The sequence below is a fragment of the Melozone crissalis genome, unplaced genomic scaffold (assembly GCF_028551555.1).
Source record: "Melozone crissalis strain CALT ecotype California unplaced genomic scaffold, PUWL_Pcris_2 ptg000018l_1, whole genome shotgun sequence".
Taxonomy (NCBI): Eukaryota; Metazoa; Chordata; class Aves; order Passeriformes; family Passerellidae; genus Melozone; species Melozone crissalis.
The window spans coordinates 9,129,592-9,150,307 of record NW_026535796.1 but is presented as its reverse complement, the minus strand read 5'-3'; the positions used below and the strand labels follow the sequence as shown (position 1 = coordinate 9,150,307).

General features: G+C 43.1%; 1 protein-coding gene across 1 annotated transcript in view; it reads right to left on the bottom strand.

The window, feature by feature from the left end:
• The window catches only part of OSBPL5 (oxysterol binding protein like 5), a 172,714-nt gene extending 167,017 nt beyond the window's left edge, over window positions 1-5,697 (bottom strand). The window contains exon 1 of the mRNA XM_054275317.1: window positions 5,591-5,697. Within this exon, the coding sequence (XP_054131292.1) occupies window positions 5,591-5,605 (15 nt within the window). The 5' untranslated portion in view covers window positions 5,606-5,697. The remainder of the gene's footprint in view (window positions 1-5,590) is intronic.
• Between the last annotated feature and the right edge of the window lie 15,019 nt (window positions 5,698-20,716).

Here is a 20,716-nt window from a genome sequence, read left to right as displayed (position 1 = left end):
CAATGCTTTTTGGCCAAAGTTAGGCCCTTTTTACTTGTAGGAAATAGACATTTCTATTCATTCAAGGAAGATGGACTAGAAAAACATTTCAAAAGTGATTACAGGATTCAACACCATAAGCCCCTAAACCACTTCTAAAAGCTAGAAGGTCAGAGGCTTTAAAGCTGCTTTTGACAACTTTTAAATATTTTACCCTAATCTTGAGCCACAGCAATTTACAAGAACCTGAGGAGATGACAGACAGATCATTCCATAGTAAGGAACAGCCTGTCAGACATCATTTTTGTTAGTGACCATCTCCTCTAAGAACAGAAGCATTGACCACCATATATTCCATGTGGCAAATTACATATTCACTAAAACCTATACAGTCATCTGGATTTATGAAACATTGCAGAATTCTCTCAAGGGAAACCAAAATAACAAGTATATAATCCTTCTGTAGTCTAGTCTGAAAATTACATGCCTGTAACACCACATAGAGTGTTTTCCTCAAAAATTTTTTCCTAAGAACCAGCTGAAAAGAGAAGCCAGGTATGCTGGGGGAACATTTTCTATATTAGCACTAAAGCAGCAAATTAAATTATTATATAACCTTTAAAGTCATCCCATCCTCCCCCCACTCCCTTCAGCTACCTATGTGGGGACCAATTTGTTCAACTTTGTGCCTTGTGCTAGCTCTCCATTGTGAGAGCCTATTTTAGCCTAGATTCCCACAAATTGCCACATTTTAATGGCTTCTTGACCAAAGGAGCAATGCCCATGTGGACACACTCAGCCAGCCACGTTTCATCAAACACATGACATGATGGTACAGAAATGCACCTTCTGCTTTAGGGTTTAAGCTTTCATATTGTGCCCATCTTTTGCAAAAGATTAAGGGGAGACAAATCTTTGTGTCCCCTTATACTCTTATATGGGGTCATGAGTAAGTCTGTGCAGTTTTGCCATTTGCTGCTGCCAAAGGAGAAGCTGAAACTACTCTGGGGGTGCTGACAGGGTTGCAGTTACAAGTGGCCACAGGTTGCTGTCTTACTGATGAAACTTTTCCAAGGAGAGTCCAGCAGGCTTGCCCTTCCTCTGCTTCCATCCTGCATCTCCTTATCCCTGGGAGGTTCACATGAACCTTATCCCTGGGAGGTTCACTGTGAGGGAGGAAACCTCTTGTGTCTGGGGAGGTAGAAGTGTACATCCACACATGCTTTGTAAGCACTTCAGTTTACATTAAAGGCACGAGCTGGGTATAATCATTATCATTTTTTGATAGGAACACCCAGAAAGGTCCCAGCCACTGTCTGCCCACTAAGATCAAAGTGGCTGCAACAGCTACACCATGAAGGGAGGACATGAGCTGTTCTGGAGAGGTCCTGTCACCCATCCATCTGTTACAGCTGTGGGTGTAGAAAACATGGTGTTGCCTAGCTCCTGTTTTCTCCCAGTCTGCAGTGCTGTGCAGAAAATAATGAGCAAACTTCAGCAAGCTTTGCTTTCCAAGATGGTATTTCCATGGAGATATTCCTGAATGTCTCCAGCTGGTGTCCTGGCTATGGATTTAGAAGTTTTGCTTCTAAAATGTATGATAAATAATGTGATTAAAAGCAAATAGGTTGTCTTTATTCCAAGGGATGTGTCCATCAGGCTGGTGGGTTTTTTGGTCATACAGATTTCTCACAAACAAAGAAATTCTAACTTTGCTTTGCGTTGCTTTCTAAATTTCTTCTCTGGTTAGTTTTTCTCTATCCCTGCATGCCAGGCACCCTGGAATCTGGATTGTGCACCATGGAAAAGCCATCCTCATATAGTCTGTGAAAGAATGGAATTTGCTAGTGGAGAAAGAGCTTTCCTGGCTATTTCCGGTGGGATTTGGAACATGAGAAGGTTGCTGGCTCTGCTGCTGGGTGCAGCATGCTCCAAGCCTTCAGACTGGAAAACTCTGAGCTACTTAGGGTACCTTCTCCTGGTAGTGTCCATTCCCTTACTCAAGACAATATTTTGCTCAGAAAGCTGAGATCAATTGTTAGGTTCTGTATTCCTTGAAAATAAATGCCTTACTGTTGCCGAAGCTGCAGAGCATGTGATCAAAGGATGCCATATGGGCCATTTATTAACAATGAAAAATGAATGCACCATTTGTCAGGCTGTAATTGAAATGGAAGAACAATTCCAGTTTTCACTCCCACTGTTGATCTGGCTATCTGTATCACAGAGCATAAACAGTTTCTTACCTTATTACTTCTAGCATGAATCCACAGCACATTAACTTTACACATGGATACTGAGAGTAAATATTTCATGTTATGACTCAATAACATGCTGGTATATATGTAAGCATATTGCCTACCAGCTTCCTACTTACATACATGTTAATGGGATTATGTTTATATACATATACAGAAATACAAATTCACATCCAAGCTAACCAACCAACCCAACAAAGATAAAAATAAAATCACTGCAGACAGTTTACATGTCATTCTGAATTTCAAGTGTTTTAAAATACTATTGCAATTTGCAAGTCCACATTCTAAATGAACATGCTGTAAGAGCATTGCATAGAAGCCATTTTAAACTGTCAAAATACAAATCAATGTATTTCCACTCCCTTAACTCAGGTCTTAAGCTAAAAACAAAACATTTCCAGATAAATGCTTTCTTAAGTCAAAGAATCATAGTTTTCTCTTGGTTTCATTTTTGCAGAATTGCCAAGTACAATCATTAACATAGATCACAAGCTTTATATTTTTGGTCGCCTCCTTTTTTCTACTTTTCTCCATTTTCTCCCCTCAAAATAAAATGTCTAGAACTGCCCTTATCTTTTATCCACTTCAACAAAACTGAGAAACTTGCAACATTTACAAGGCTGAGGGAGGCAATTGGGGTGCAAAGCACCACACCAGACTGAGAGCAGAACAGGAAAAAATCTGCTGTTCTGTTTTGAGGGTGGCTTCAGTCATGGCCTTCCCACTGCTACAAGCTGAGGGCCAGGCCAGGAAAGGGCAACTCATCCCATGTGACTGATCCTCATCCCCTGCCCTGCCACAGGGCCCTGAGCCATCCTTGCTTCTCTGGGACTGCTCAGAGACCACCAACACAGCTCAGGCACAAGGAGCATTCCTTGGGTATCCTTTCCATGGTGCCCAAAGTAAGGCCACCTCTACTTTTGGCTTGACAGTGACAGAAATCACCCACATTTTGCCTGTTGTGGCATGTAGAGTGATGGCAAAGGCTCAAAAATAACTAAGCAGCCTTTATTCAGCTCTTTCAGGATTACTATTATCCTGGAACACACCAGCAGCACATGAGTAGCAGGGTTTCAAAAAGCCCTTGAATAATCAAGAGAATCACTCATTCCCCTCCAAATAAATTGCATCCTACTTAGTGGCAAAGCTCCATTTCTACCAAGGGTTACCTTCAATGTGTCTCATTTAAATGTTAAACCAGCAAAATTCACATCTTCACTCATTTTTCCTCCCCTTTTTTTTTCGTCTTTTCAGTATTACAACTATAACAGCCACAGATTGCAACTTCACAGATGTGTGTTTGACATTATTACAAAAAGCTTCTCCAGGAGGACAAACAGGTACTGAGCTGGTATGTCAATACTATGTTTTTCACATTTCTTAAATCTTAACCTGAGATAAGCTCTAATTCAGATTCCACCAGAAAATCCCAGGAAATCACAAACATATCTATAAAACTAGGTATAAAACAGCCTCATCTTCCATATAATGACAGAGCCTGTGATTTCTGCTAGGGATGTTTGGAATCCAGTGAGTATGAATGTCAGCTTCCCGTGGCTACCTTGGAAGCCTCAGTCAGCAAGAACAGGAACAGGAATGGTGCAGAAACAGAAGAACAAGCAAAAACATAGTTTAGACTATTTGCAGGGCCAAAGAAATGTTTACAAGACATTTAGAACCAAAGTTTGTCAATGCTACCAGGCACAATTGCACAAAAGTCAGACTAAACCATATTTGCTTCATCATTTCTCATTAATACAAAGTCCTAATTCACTCTCATAACCACAGGGCCAGACTTCATGGACTGCCATTCCACTTGTCATGGGAGCCAGTTCAGAAGTTATTTACTACTGAGCTGAAACAGAGATGGAATTCCACCAAATGAGGCCTCCCCTCTACCCCACTTGGACATAATGGGGAGACTCCTCCTTACAATTACAGCTGCAAATCAATGCTCATGTCTCTCCTGCACATACAAAGTTGGCCCTGCCACTCTGTCCTCTTCCCAGAGTACTCAAAATATAACTTCCACACAGCTTGGAAAGGCAGCTGTGGTGCAGATGATTCCAGGAGGTTATAGCCAGCCCCAGGCATCCATTTCTGATTCCCTAAGGAACCCATTGCATCCCAGTATGGTACTGCAAAGCTATTCCAGCCAAGGCAAATCATGAGGCTGCTCAGTTTTCTCCTTGGCCCTCAGGAAGAAGAATGAAGAAAAGCATCATTGCCATCAACAGTTGTGCTACTCACAGCCCATGAGTACGGGAAGTTCTAGCTGGGGAAGTCTTTGGGGACTGTGTATAGCTTTAGCCAGCTTTAATTTAATATTTTGACTCAGCTCTGAGGAAGCTACATTGTTCCTGCACTATATTCAGGAGGGATCTGTTTGCAGAAAACACTGACACCCCACTTCCTGCACCACCTCTCCTAAAAACCCCCTACGAATTATTAGAGAGAGGTATTTTGAACAAGTACAGTGATAAAATGTTGCTTCCCAAAGCTATCAAAAACAGACATCTTCAAACTCCGCTCCAAGTATCAGGGGCACTGCAGGCTGTTAGAGTGAATCTCGGGTTATTTAGTATCATTTTTGAAGCAGCAGGTATGATGCACTCTCAGGATTAACTGCAATCTTTGTATACTATAGGACTGCTGCAGTCTAAAAAGCTGCATTTCTTCATTCTGTTCCAGTGCTGCTGATCAACCATCAGCTCCTTAGGTAGCAATATTTTTGGGGGCTCTTCAGAAATGTTTATCTGTAGAGCTGTTTGCAACTGATGTAGGTGCAATGCAGTATCCTGCCACTTTGAGCACCACACACTTTGGGGGCCACATTAAAAACATTCCCTTCCTTTGCTCTGCCCTATTTTTGCTCTGTGGCAGAGCACAACTTGCAAAACGATCCATAGCATCAAACTTAACAGAAGTTACCCTTAAAAAAGAAAGGGCAAGATTAATCAGCAATTTTTAGAAGACTTCAGCAAATATTAGCAAGCAGCTCTGGTATTTTGAGTTTCCACTAGCAAAATTACAAAACCAAAGAAAACATTTTAATATCAACATCTTGCAGCTGCATTTTGCTCTTTCGTGGCTAAAAGCTTAAATCAATGTGTTGCAGCACAGGAAATAACCAGAGTAGGAAACAAACACAGTGTTTTAACTCAGATCATTGCAACAGTTAATCGAGCATTTTGTGACAGCAAGCCATTTACCAAGTACATTTCCACATAATTAAGCAGCAATCGAGACACAGTCCACAGCAGCCTCACATTTAATTGTGTCAGCAATCAGATCATGAAGCACCCTACGCATACAGACGTGGCTATACAGACCTGGCTTTCCGTACTCACCGTGCAGCAAGGCATGGGTGTTGCGCTGGTCTCCCAACAATCGCTTCAGAGCCCCAGGCAGAGCAACCTTCCTCTCACTCTCATCTCGGGCAAGTCAGTGCTTCTGGAAGGTGGCCAGGCAAGATCAGATTCATCAGCCAATAAAATTGTCTAAAGCTGCCGTTCCACAGGAGACCGTTCCTCCGGCTGCAGCCTCAGGAGCAGCCAATAAAGGAGAAAATCAGCATCAGAGTGCAGGCGAGCATTTTGCCCCACACTAAGGGTCTGCTTGCCAAAACTCCAGCTTTCCCCTGCCTGTGCTGCTGCACACAGTTATCCTGCATGAAAAACAACTTGCATTGGCTTGCCTGGCTAAAATAGGTGCACAGCTATTCTGAACGCTGACAAGGGTAAAGGAATCAGTCAGGCAGGAGCGTCATGGGCTGGGAAGCAATACAGTGACATTTGGAGTCATCGATTCGTGCTGCTAGAGGGGTACCACAGCAGACCCAGCTTTTTGCGGGCACTGGGAATTACTGCTCACACAATGTTGCTTTAGTTGAAGACAGACAGTTCATGGGGGGCAATGTGGAGACTCTGAAAACCTTATCCCTACTTTATCTCCCAGAGCTGGACCTGCTGCAGTGGCTGCGGGAAGCCATCCTGTCCTTAGCCCCACGTGTTGTCCTGGACTTCATTGCCATTCAGAGGAGCCCTTGATTTCACCCTGCCAGTCCTACAGCAGCAGGAAAATATCCCAGTGTGCAACAATACTTCACACAGCAGCTGCCTGACATCCCAGGATCCTTAGGGCTTGCCTTTCCTTGGAAAAACCAAAAAAGCCAGTAAAAAAAAAAATCAGTCTCACTATGTGTTATCTAACCAACAGTAAATCCTAAAGGTGACAAGGCATTTGTGACAGTTATGCATGAAAGCAAGTCAAGAAAGACCTTTGGAGGTATTTACTTGTAAATTAACAATCTGAATAAGATCAGGCCTCTGTATTATCAGTCTGAACACACAGAGTTTGACAGCAGATAACACATTTTTGCCTCAAAATCTTAGTAGAGAAAAAGCACCGGTGGTCTCTGCACAGTATTTTGCTGCCTTGCTGGCAATTACCTCCCCTAACCTCTCTGACGTTAAAACTATTTGGATTTGTTTCCTCAGAAATCTTGCACCAAGGTGGTTTATCTGCAAAGTTGAGTTGCCACCCAATCTGACAGCAGCCCTGTGAAATCCCATTATCAGCAACAGTTTTTTCAGTTTCCCAACACAAATGAAAAGCAAATACCATCCAGACTTCACCAGTGATGTTACATACCCTCACCTACATGTATTGGAGGACAAAATTGTCTGTAGTGCAGACAGCCCATTGGAAGGCTAAGACTTTGCAAAAAGCTACATTGCACCTTGAAATGGGAAGGGATTCTTAATGAAAAAGCAAATGATAAGGAAAAAAAGATTAGAATATGAAGATTGGAAATTAGAATAAATTAGATATTAGAATAGGGTCAGCAAGACTGTCATTAACAATAACTGGTTTTCATTTTCATGTGCCATTGCCTTTAAACTCCTGGTTTATATGGATGTAGTTTTACATATTTATGAGAGACCTCTGCTCTCTTTCTAAATATTTATGTGAAACCTCTCCTTTCATGCTGGTACTACAGCTATTTGAAGGACAACAAGCCAAAGATGCATCCCCCAGAGCTCTGGACTCTTTATTACACTGGAGGAGCTGGAAAAGAGGCTCCTCAGAATCCACACTATGATAAAATCAAGCAGCACAGAAGCACAGCCTGACTGAATTCAGCAGCCTGGACTTTGCACTCTGATCTTGAAAAGTGAAGAGGGTCCCAGGGAGAGTTGGCTGGGTAACGACAATCCCATCAATATGGCTACACTTTGCTACTACATTGCTACTTTATTTAGCAATCTTGTCATATTTATGCTTCTGTACACTTGTCTCACACCACTGCTGCCTAATGCTCATTGGTTTAGTGGCTGTAATGACATGTCCGTGTTACTTGCTGGTTGGCTGTCATGCTATCAGGGGTTTTAGCTGAGGTGTGCTAAATTAGCAGTTCTCACACCATGTTTGGCGTCTGGCTTTGTCCTTGCACAGTGCTTATTCCTCTTTGTTGTATCCATTCAAGGACACTATATAGTCTATCTTGTTCTGAAGACAGTACGTGGTCTTCAAAGTAACTCTGTAATCTGCAGGCCAGGGTTGTCCAATTCTTGTAAGAGTACAGCATGCCCTTGTTTTGCCAAGATTTCTTCTACAGAAAAGTTGCACGTGCAAGCATTCATGTTCTAGATTTTCCTTTGATGTAAATTGGAATTGACCCATGTCAATTCACACAGGCTTTTCTTCCAGCTGGGGCTCTTCTGCTAACTGTGTAAAACACAGGGCTCCATTTGGAGCCATGGTGTGCTGCCATATTGTCCATTCAAGGGCAGCACTGGGCAGGGAGCACACACCAACCTGAAGGCAAGCACATGCTGAGGGCTCCCTCGAGCAGGGCCTTGGGTCTTGGAAAGAGGCTTGTCAAGCAGTAACTTCAGAAAACAGTGCCTTGGCTGCAGAGAGGCAGGCAAGCTGGACATACACTTCTTCAGAGCAGCTGGCTTAAGGAAACCATGGGACACTTGACAGCAGGTGAGGAGCCTCCTTACCTCTGGGAGCAGGAGAGCTCAAAGCCAGCAGCAGGCCAGGACTCACACCAGTGACACACAAAAGAATGGGACGCCAAGCAGATTCCCAGACCAGTCTGCCTCCAGGAACTTCTTCATTTTCACACAGCTGAAAAACCCATTCAGCCAGGCAGCTGCCCTGGTGTCCCATCCCACTGGCAAGCATTGGGTTGATTGAGGCTGGAAATTGTGCACATTGTGCTAAAAACCTGGTGAACACATACATTTTCTTCTCCTCTGTGTTTGGAGTGAGGTCAAACTGCACAGAGAAGTGCTGCTGCAGGGTTTGGTTATCACTCATCATAAACTTTAGTTCCAAGACTTAAATTCAGTAATGGAGAACATTTTCTAAGCTGCTTTCTGCACATATTTGAGGTGATTTGGGCTCTAATTAATTTGGAACAGGGCAGGGAGTTCAGAAATTTTTCTTTTCTCTCTCTGACATCCCTGTGTCCCACTTTAGTTTTAAAGTGGTAAGGCACATCTAGATTAAGGCACTAGGAGGGAGAAAGAAGAGAAAGAAAAGAAATCTAGCTGAATTAGAGATGTCTGACAGGGCATTTCATCAACCCAATTGTGTACTCAAAGCTTTTCAGAATCCATAACAAGAGTCGCCATGCAAATCAGTGAGTCATTGCAACAGCTGAAGGGGAAAAACCCTACACACACACAAAAAAGGAAAAAAGTAAAAAAAAAGCAGAACTCTGCTTATCTGCTGAACCTGTTCAGTGAGGAGTTTCCATATCATGCTTGTGCTTTGCCTAGCCATAGCCCATTTTTATTCTCTTTAGCACATTTATCCTTTGTGAACTAGGATGTTCTTTCTGGGAAAGCTACAGCACTTTCTTACACTAGGACAGCCCAGCAGCATGCAGGAAGCCTATGACACTTCAAGGAACTGAAGAGTATATTTGTAGTTAGAGCTAAGGCTGTTAAATCTGCTTTGGGCTTCTCTATAACACAAGATCAAAAGCTGCTTCCCTCTTCTCCATCTCTTCCAGCACCTGGATGTACAGCTGGCATGCACATGTCCCCAGAGAGGGGGTTGGGCAGTCTTAACCTTTTAACAGCAGTATTCTGCTTTTCTATGTTTTATGGGCTCAGTATTTGCACAGTTCCTTAATAGTCATTTATTTTTTAAAATATATAGATGTCCTCAGTGTTAAAAGAGGATATATTGATTTTTGGGAGAAAACTGTTTTGCACTCAATCCTTCACACTTACTCTGATCACAAAGGACAGCAGGATGCTGTGACTTTCTGTAGTTTCACCTTTTCCAGCAAAGAGTAATGAAAGGCCATATATATAAAAATCAGTAAAATAATCAGAAGAACTTAGATTGTTTTTGCACCCACCTCAAGTCTAAGCAATCCCTGCTTGTCAGGACTCCAGAAACATGGAGAAATCCAAGTGCAATATGCACCAGAAAACAGGCATTGATCCTAGAGTACACTAAAGCAGCCTGCAAGAGAGTAAGAGAAAATTATTTCCCTGTGAATTGTCTACCCCTGTGAGAAGTGAGATACCCTCTCTTGGAGCAGGCAGGTCAGCAGGCACAGTATGCAGTGGTCCTGCTTTGAGGGGCAAGGCTGCTTTGGAGTGAACAGAATGTGGAAGGAGAAACAAGATCAAAGATTTGGTGTTGCAGTGCTCAGCTCTAGGTTGCTTCACACAGTCCTACTCCATGAGCAGCCTGTGATGAGCAAAAGGGATGAGACCAGCTCTGTCAAAGCTGGGAGGTTTGTGTGGCAGGTATGTGTAAAAAACAGCTTCAGTGTATGGTTCGTGTGATCTCTCATGACAGATACCTAACTTATTCATTAACACAGGAAAGGAGACCTTAAGGGACTCACAGCTGAGGAAAGAAAAAAGAAGTCATGTTGCTCAGAGCTCTGATTCAGATGAAGCAACTCGGCAAGTCTAATAATGCAGCTTTTGGCCTTTAGTGTTATTTATGGGAAAAGTGAATTTGAACAGATCTGCTGGGTTTGTTCAATAAAAGGAAAGGACTTCATTTACACACACACACCCCTCCTTAAATCAGTTTGACACTGCAGTAGAGTTGATGCCCTCTGCTTGGCAGCCTCATTACCATCTGTAACAAATGTAACATCTCATAAATAATTTATGTCGTAAGAGCAAATACAGTTTAGAAGAAAGAAAACATTTAGGAAATCTGGGATCAGAAAAGGCAAGAGTGAGTCAACATGGGCCTCTCTGTTTCCATGGAATTAGGAGCATTACTCTACCCGCCTTAGCTGCAGTCAAACAGCAGCCCAAGTGACCATGCAGGAAATATTGCATCAGATTACCAGAAAGGGAAGAAGAGCACTAAGCAGGGAGGGAGATCTCCCACGGAGGGAGTGCGCTGGACTGGGACCCAACAGGAGCCAAACTTGTTTTCCATCTCCGTTGCTGATTTCTGTCCCGCTCTAGGCTGACCCCTAACTGTGAGGGGGAGGAAATGCATATAAATAAATGAAAAATTTTAGCAAACAGCTGTTCTGGCATCAATACCTTGTCACATCCCATTTTCTGCTTGTTGAAACGAACTTTACCCTGCTGCATTTGGACTAATTTATCATGCATTATGTATGCTCCTCTGTCTCAGAGTTTAATTATTCATGAATCCCTCCACCTTCACCTTCTTCCCCTTCCACATTCACAAGGACCAATGGGTGCAATTCATCAACCCAAGCTCTCCATCACCACCAGCTCTCCAAGGTGTGAGCCTGCAGCCTGGCCCAGCTGTGGACATTGCTGGCTCCTGCCAGAGCTCCCCACATCCATGCATGTGTCCACTGACCTGCCTCAGAGCTGGGGAGCACTGCCTAAGGCCTGGCTGCTGGTGCGCAGAAATGGCATCTCCCCTGGGGCTCCTAACAACCTTCCTGCCCCTCAGGCAGGTGCTGTAGGCTGGGGACAGCCTAGTGTAACCTCTAAAAATGTGGGGTGGCCACCCAGGAGTGTACCAAAAGCCCCAAAGTGAGGTTGGAAACAAATTCTCCTCGTCCCCCACAGTGCAGGGAACCCCGAGGAACCACCTCAGGGCCCTGAGGGCCCTCTCGCCTGGGACGGGACTCATTGTTTCTCCCAGCACCATTTTCACTCCATTTCTGTCTGGAGGGAGATGTCTGAAGAAGGCAAACCTATCTGCTGGGTGCCAGCTTGCACAGGGGCCACGCCAGTCTTGTTGCCAGCAATGGTGGGAGTGGGGTAGCGTGGATGTGGCCACATTGGACAAGGCCTGATGGTGGCGGGGTCGCCAGGAGCAGATCCATGCCTGCTGTGGTGCCCAGGTGGGGCAGCAGAGGAGCAGCCACTGTGAGGAGAGGGGCCAGGGGCTGCCCTGTGCCTCCCCTGCCACACCACTGTGCGCTGCCTCTCCCTGAAACGGGAGCTTTCTCTGGGAAAAGGTTCTCCAGTGAGAGCACAACCCTCACCAGCAGCGAGGGACAGTGTGAGGAACAGCCCTGGCAGCAGCCTGGGGTGGACGAGAGGCAAGGCAGCACAAGGAACATTTATAAACCCATGGAAGGAGGAATTACTTACAGCACAGAAGCTTTTCCTGAGAGCCAGGATCTCAAAGATGTTTTCAGCTGCCAGTGCCATGGGAATCTTGGTTTGACTCAGGTGTGTTCTCAGCAGGATCATGCATGGGACCCATGAAGCATAAGACAACACCTGATGCCAGCCAGGCCTTCCAAGCCAGCTCCTAGCATACAAATCCAGCCAAACTGAGAAAAAGTACAAAATTATTGCTTGTTACTGTATCTTAGGTGCCAGATACCGTTGTTTGCATTTTATTCCAGCCCCCATTTCTAAACAGCCACAAATAGATGTTTTTTTAAAAAACAGAGCACTTTTCTCATCTTTTTAGTAGCAGTGATATACCACAGTGTAGAAGAGGTATAATCTGCTATCATCACTGCTGTCCTGGGCCAGTGCTCTCACCTGTGCTGTATTACTACTTCATTTAGCATAGAATGCCTCAGTCAACACCACTGCCTAATGCATCAAGCATAATGTGCTTTTTTTAACTTTTAAGGCTTCCCCTCCAGCTTGTATAACATTGCTCAGCTGATCTCTTAATTTCCTACATGCAAAAATCAAGCTCTTTGTTCTGAAACCACACAGCTTTCATCTGCTGCCAAAGGGGAATCCATCTGGGTGCCATAACTTCCACCCTTTGAAATGAGTCCTCCCCACACTCACTAGCAGACAGGAGGCCTGTGGCCACAATTCAGGATGCCTGCCTGATTTTGATTTACCAGGGAAGCAGGGAGGATTGGAGAGAGCAGGCATTCTCATCCTAGTCACAAATCCTTCCTCACAGATAAACCTCACAGGATGGGGGGATTTCCCCAAGTGTAGCAAGACCCTAACTACCACTGTCCTTTCCATTGGCTGTGCTGTGCACTTAGTTAGGCAAAAAGATGGCATTTAATTTAGCTGTAGGAGTTATTTTGGGTTTTTCCGTCCCTCAGAGCACTATGGAATTTTGGTTTCCTGTGCTGTGGCTCTGCTTAGTACAGAGGGCCCGGGGCTGCTGCTGGAGACTGGCCCATGATGGAGATAAAGCCTTTACAAGGCACAACTGTGAAACACTGCTCTGTCCACTGCAACTTCTTGGGCTGGCCCCTCTGCTGCTTTTGCATAGCAAGAACCAGATCATAAAGCCAGACACATCCCATGGCAACTGATCAACCCCAAATGTCTCGTCCCCCACCCACAGCCCTTAGCCCCGGCAGGTCCCGCTTGTCTGGCCACCCTCACACCCGCTGCCTGCACCTCAGACCCCACCTTCTCTTTCAGTTTCATTATTGAGGCTATTTTTTGCTGTAATTAGTCAATTGATTCCCCCATATGCGAACACTGAGGCATCCTGAGACTGTCACTTCAAAGAGCTTTTGTCACCAATAACTGAAGCATCTCCACCCAAGCAGACTGTGCTTTTGATCAAGGATAAGCAGTTTGCTCCTGACTGTGGGCCAAGGAAAGCTATAATTTGATCACAGTGCTGGCAGATGTCCTAGTGAGCAGGGGAAACTCACTTTGTTATGCTTAGTAGCTCCTGCCTTTCAATCATGGGAAATCATAATTTGACTATTAGCATGTAAGAATTTTCCTTACACACCAGCAAAGTTAAAAGGCCACTGTCAGTTTGGAACATGATGCCTTTCCTATAGAGGCTGATGAGAGGATTCACACTAATCTCTCCCTACTGGTTGCCTTTCAGTTTCTGGTACAGTCACAGGTTATTGAAATGTTAGATTTTTTGCAATGGAAGTATTTGTCTCCACAGAAATTGTTCACTTTTTCCTTTTCCATTGTGGGAAACAAGAAGAAGCACCACAGCTTCACTTCTGCAAATATTTGCAGTTTACACCTGCAATAAAAAACACAGGTTTTTCCCACCACATCCTCTCAGCACAGCAAGAGTGCTTTCTGCTTCCCCCAGGCTTGGGAAAGCAATTCATCCCCACAACCCAGCTGCTAGCAAAGATACCAGTTCATTTTGCAAATTCTTTTTGGGGTATTTCAAAGATGATTGTTTGTCTTTGTTAATGATATCAACATTGAATAGCCTACAAAGCCCTCTGATTTTATTCCGACTCCACCCATTTTGCTGAAAGCAACTAGTTCTGAGCTGTTTGCAAAACTGCTTTCAAATGTCTCCTAAAAATTTTGTATCTAAGAAGTCTGAAAAATGGTAGACAATTACAAATGCTGCTTATTGAAGTGACCATGGTCACCACACTGCTGTCTCATGCCTCAGCTGCTGGTTGTGTTTATCTCCTGCCTAGGGTCATATTATTGATTGCAAACTCTAATCAGGAAATGGTCCTTCCCTCCTTGGCAGCTGTGTCCTCAGCCCAGAGGAAGCAGCCACCTGAGCCCTCCAGAGCCATGCTGCCTTTTCCAAAATAAACTAAGCAGCAAAGTCCTTGCAAGTTGAAATGTCTGCTGAGTGAAAGCTCGATCCTAAGAAAAAGTGCCGTGTTTTTTCTGGGTGCAGAGAGCAGTCTCTGCAGACTGTGATGCTGCTGGTTGTGTTTTCCCAGAGATTCTGGCTCTACCTTCTAAAAGCACTTACAGCATATTGATCACTTCATGTAGTAAATTGCAACTACAACAATGTTTCATCTGGAACCAATTGACTATAGCTCATAGAATAATACATTCACGTACTTCAAATATCATTTAAAGCCAATGACTTGGAGAGAGCTTTAAGGTAATAACATTGTGCCTTCATCAGACTGACTTATAAAATCTCATTGCAAAAGAATAATGTAACCAGAAGGAAAAAAAATTAAAAATAAGAAGTAAAAAGATATCTAATTTCTGTCTGTGCAATGGAAAGTGGATAACCTAAATATATGGCTCAGTGCAATGCTTCTCAGAAAAGAGCATATACTTTCTACAGCTCTTTAGAATAAGGTCCTAACTCAAATCTACAAATCAGATAAGAGAATACAGAGTAAAAAATACATCTTGAAATAGGCCAACAAATAGAATACTAAAATCTGCGTATAGGAGAGATGTTGGGGTTAGGTGAATTTGCCTTCAGTTATGATGCCATCTGCAGAAAGTTTAAAAGGATATTACTGATTGACATCCATATACATTCAGATTCCCTATTCTCTGTTCCATCCTTTTCTGTGTGCTTAATATTGCCGAAAAAAAAAAGAAAGAAAAAAGAGAAAAAAACAAAAAAAAAAAACAAAAAAAAAAAAAGGAAAAAAAAGAAGAAAAAGTAAGCTTGGTTTGTCAAGGCCCTGTGCAAAGTGCCTGCTCTGTCTATGCCAACATTCCCTCTCTAGTCTGACTTGCAAGAATAGGGGAAGAGAGAGAAGGTCACGATTCACATGTGACAGGAACTAAAGCTTTCTTTGGATTTCTCAGTATTTCAGCCCCATTCACTAAAAAACACAATTTAAGAAACAAACAAGGAATATTTTCCTCAATCCTGATTGAAACAGCCATGTTCATCTTCACCGTCAATTGCTTTTAAAAATAATGGTGAATAAATAAAACAAAGAAATTCTAAAGAAAGATTTTTTTCAGGTGGAACTGTTAAAATCTTTTTTAGTGGCATTTTTAAAAGGTAACACTTTCTAAAATGAAAAAAAAGCTCATTTTCAAAACACCAAGTGGCAACATCAAGTGCCTTAACAGAAATAACATGACTGGTACTAATGTGATGCCAGTGATTGGACACAAGAAAATACCTACTGCATCAAACATTATGAAATGTATTTCCTGGCATCTCAGTCACACTTTAGAAGATCTTCATGCAGGGGAAAACCAATTCAGCAGCTTTAGACCTGGCTTATAATTAAATTACAATGAGTTGAAAGGTTTGACGGATGCACATTGGTCACATATTTTTCTCTGTATTTTGGTGAGTGGCCTCCAGAGCTCAGCTTTCATTCAGCACATGACAAGCAGGCCTGTCACCATCAGCACTGGGAGCATCGCTCAGGCCAGGAGGCAGCACCTGAGAGCTGTTCAGCTCAGCCAAACCCTACTCAGAGCAGATTTTCCACAGGACTGGTGCTGATACACAAGCATGGGAAGTTCTGATGTGAAATGTTATTTCTAGGTTTGATTTATTCCATGCTCAAAGGCTAAAGGATTTGTAAGCAGCTAGGCAGTTGCAGATATATCTTCCAGAAGATTTAGAGCTCTCTCACACACCTATCTTCATTATTGCCTTGTTTGTAAAAAATGGATCTATCACTAGAGCTTTGTATTGAAATCTCACCATATTTAAAACGGGAGACAGAGGAAGCCAAAGTAACTCAGCAGATGTTGCCAGGTGCTTTAAAAGCTATATTTAAAATCTCCCCAAGGACCTGTGTAAAAATAAGTCAGGAAAAAGTCACGTTCAGTGTTACACACACACATACAAACAGATCCATTAAATGAAACAGCCTTTTAACTGTTATTTGTATTGAGTAGTATGAGCAAGCACGTCATTGTTTGCTGTCTTTATTGATGTATCTGCACTGTGTTCAGCAATCCCATCAATCTGTTATTGCTGGGAACAGCTGTGGAGCAGACTGATAAGCTGGGAAATGAGCACACAGCTGGTAATGCTGAGTAACCAGCTCCTGGCTGGTCCCAAGCAGAGCCCTTACACCTTGGAATACACACACCATCAGAAAATACCTAGGTATCAGCAACACTGAAGTGCAAGAGAAATTCCTGAGGTAGCAAAGGATTATTTGACATTATTAGGCTATTGCTGAGCTTAGGAGTTTCTGAAAAAAGGTTACTAATCAGGTGTGCAAAACTCATTCATATCCCTGCGGAGCATACATGGGCACAGTGGCCTGGGCTTAACGAGTGACCTGTGCCAGGGCAAGGAAGGGGAAACAGCACAAGGAGTGAAGGGAGGTTATCAGAATCTGGGAAGGAAGTGAAAAAGGAGCAGCCTGGCAGGGAAAGCTTTCCTTGGAAAGACCAGTGGTGTCATGTGCCATCTGGAGGCTTAAATCAGAAATGAACAGGATATATTTCCTTTCTGGAGTGACAACAATCACCTTTTAGGTTGATACATACCTTACTCAGAGCTGACACTAGACCATTATCAAAAAGCCTGTTTTCCTTCTGACAGCATATTCCTGACTCTGGAAGCACCATATCAAAAATCTGCTGGACAAAAAAATAAAACAAGTCTAGAAATCTCTTAGAGAGGATCCTTGCTTTCCTGTCCATCCTGCCCTGAGATGAAACAAGGGCAACAGCCTGGCACTGTGTGTGAAGAGCAGTCTGTCCCTCACACACTGAGCACATAGCTCTTGTCTGTTCCTAGAAATCTTGTCAGCATTATGAATATACCAGGAATGTCCATGAGACATCAGCACTGCACTTGGAACATTCCTCCAAACAATCTGGCTTTTCTCTGATTACTTGGAAAGTTGGAGATAAAATGTGAATTCTAGTAACTCAGTAGGGATCAAACTAGACACTTTTCTCAGCAAAAGGGGATAATTTGCTAGCTTTGTTTCTGGCTGTCAGAAAATTATGTATATTAATTTAAAATGTAATAAACCCAGGGAAAGCAACTTGAACGAATAAATGGGATTCTGTTAACAGGGACTAAGAAGAACAGGCCTGAATTCATAACATTTTTCTTTAGATTTAAGAAATAGCTTGAGAAGGGCTCCCAGCTTCCCCCCTCCATGAGATGTACTAACAGCTCCTTCCCTTCAGCCAACAATGCTGGCAGGAAGCAGCTCCTCCTGGTGCTTCCAACTCAGGTTTTCTGCTCCATTTGCCTCCTCCTCCCTCACAGGCAGGAGACTGGCACAGGCAAGAGGTTTGCAAAGTCCAAGGGTAACAAACATGGAATAAAACACAAGATTGGAAAGCAGCACTGTTTGGTGCCAACATCAAAAACAGTTCAGCAAAGTGCTGAGAATGGAACAGTTTGCAGGAAGAGTTTTTTCAACATCACAAGGTGTTACATGAGGAGCTGAAAGGGACTCCCTGAAGCAGTGCCACAGCAAAAGAAGAAAGGAAGCACAATAACTTTTCTGATGAGTAGAGGAAGCAGAGAACACTACCTGCCCACCTCAGAAGCAAGCAAACTGTTAATCTTTGCTTGCCCCTCATTCCAGCCCTTGACCATAGTGATTGTATCTGCATTTTTAAATTAGCTTTTACCCAGAAGACCCAGGAGCTGTTAAGATCTTGGCTTTTTCTTTTTGCTTCAGAATAGCAGACTGTGCAAAGATTTCAGGTGGTTTTCCTTCCCAAGCCCCCATTTCTGACCTGCTTCCACAAAAGCAGCCACATGTTCATCTCCTATCTGCTGCCTGATAACACTCAGGCAGGAAGGGCATGCAAGGGCAGCATCAATACATCCCATTTATCAAGCCAAGAACAGGACAGAAACATCACATCCTCTCCTCTCTGACCTCTATCTCTTTAATCTCCACGGCAGTAAAACTAATACATAACAAGACCAGGTACAAAATGTGATTTTCAGATATTCAGGTTCAGCTCTAGTCACACAAACAGACTAAGGCTCCAAATGGTAGCCAGAACAGCTGGCTTTCCTGAAGTTCTAATAGCACAAAGCTAACACCAGGATGGCATGGCTGGCACATGATCCCCCTGAACAATGACAAAACAATCACACTTGGCTCTGCCCATCTCACCATGCAGTCGTCTCAGAAATCACAGCAGTTGCCACAAAGTATTGTAAAAGCAAGGCAATCCTGACAAAGGGGAGGAATGATGCATTTGACTCCATTGATCTTAGAAGGCTAATTAATTATTTTATTATACTATATTATTCTGTACTGTATTACACTATATCTAAACTGAATCTGCACAAGCACTCTACTGACTGAACCGAATCTTGTGACTCAGCCAACAGTCCTGACACACACATGTGGATTCAATTGGTCAATCAAAACACACACACCAGAATCCAATTACCAATTCCCCTCAGGTAAGCAATCTTCCACAATGCATTCCACTTGTGCACAATAAGAGGAGCAGCAATTGAGGTAAGAATTGTTTTTTCTTTCTCTGAGGTTCCTCGCTGTGATTGCCAGAAAATATCCTTGGGAAGTTGTGCCTTGCTTTTCTCTGTGAAGAGAAATGTGGCCACAATAGAGGATCACAAAATTTTAGTTTAGGGTAAGCACCCTGTGATGATCTGGAGAGCTGCTGAGTGCCAGTATCACCCTCCAGGCATGTGATCCTCCTCAGGAGTGATTCAGATGACAGCCAGGAACAGCAACTAAGAATTTTGGGAGAAAGACACTTAGCCGAGATAATTTTCTATGCATCTACAGGCAGGTGATCTTTAATCCAGCAGCCAGCTATAGCACCACAAAGATATTTCTGCATCCCCTTCTATCACCACCTCCAGACAATGCAATACCTTCAACAGGTGAAACAGTCCTCACTCTTGTTTCTCTGGAAGCAATCAAGTCTTTGAAACACTGTTCCTCCCCAAGGCTATTTCAGCGAATGGAAATCTTTGATGGACCTTGGATGATGGTCCCGTTTCCTTACCTGGTATCAAGCTCTTCCTTTAGAGAAGATACCAACTGCCAGGACACATTAACATCAGACCCAGGGCCTTCCAGGGAAGTCTGAATGACAGATTATCACTGTCCCATGAAGCTCCAGTGACTGCAGTACACAACTGACTCAAGTGCCACCCCAGAGGATGGGAGCCCACTTTCCATTTATAAAGCCCTTCTAAATGAAATGCGTATTTTAGCAAATTAATTTGATTCAAAACAGAATCCCAACCAAGGAAAAATAAGACCAAAAGTGCTCTAGGATGATGCTTTTTAATTGTTATTTTTATATTTTTAAGAACAAATCAAACCATTAAAAATATTACAGACATGTACTGAAATTTCCTGTACAACAAATATGAAAACAATAAAATTTGTACATCATTTCAAGATATTCAACAGTCACTTATTTGAAACACATCAACTTTTCCCTTCTTAAGCAGGCCCCAAATGGGAAGAAAGAGTTAAACAGAAATGCAAGAGATGCAATTGTCACACAGTGGAGCTTTCAGTGGACAGCTTTAAATAAGCAACAATGGAAAGAAAACACTGACCAAAGAGATAGATCTCAGCAATTATAACACAGAACATCAGAGGGCAGGGAGAAAACATTTGCAGGAATTCAAGTTGTCTTGAGCAAGACACATCCACAAGGTAGTGGAGCATTACCTCTAGTCCTTTTCCTGCAGAGACATCCTATAAGGAATGTCCTACTTATTCACACTGATACTACACCCAACTTTATGTTTGCAACAGTTTAAGCCTTACCAACTTTTTCCACCCATACACAAAATCAAGAGGTCAATTACTTCAACTTTCAGTCTCTTCTCACAATGTGTCAGTTTTGGAAAATACCTGCAAACACTTCTTTAAAAATGGATACTCTTTAGATGATAGCACACGTGAGAATTTGACGCCTGCTTCCAACACCAAAACAATGGGTCAGATCCATCTGTTTTCTGTAAGAGGATCTGGGCAGGGGTTAGGCACAAACACATACTGTCCTAGCTCATTTCCTGATGTTCTGTCGCAACAGAATAGAAACAACATGATCTAGCATGGAAGACTCACCTCCCTCTCCTCTAAGCTACACAAAACAAGGGCCTTCTGAAGCGAAAGAGCACTTGCCACCCTAAGGCAGCAAGTTTTTGGGAGACCTGGAATAACAAATACTGGCTCTGTGCCCTGCACAGATGTGCAGTAATTAAAAGAATAAGAGAGTTAAAGAAAATAACATGACTGTAAAGGGCAGACTTTCCTCCCTCCCAGTTCTTTTGGAATGGTTCTGTTTGGTGCAAGTGGTTTATCTTTGTCATCTGACAGCAGCTTAGGAAGAATGCAAATGAGAGATCCACTTTGTGGGCTGCCAGTTTGGATGGAGCCGGGCAGGATCAGC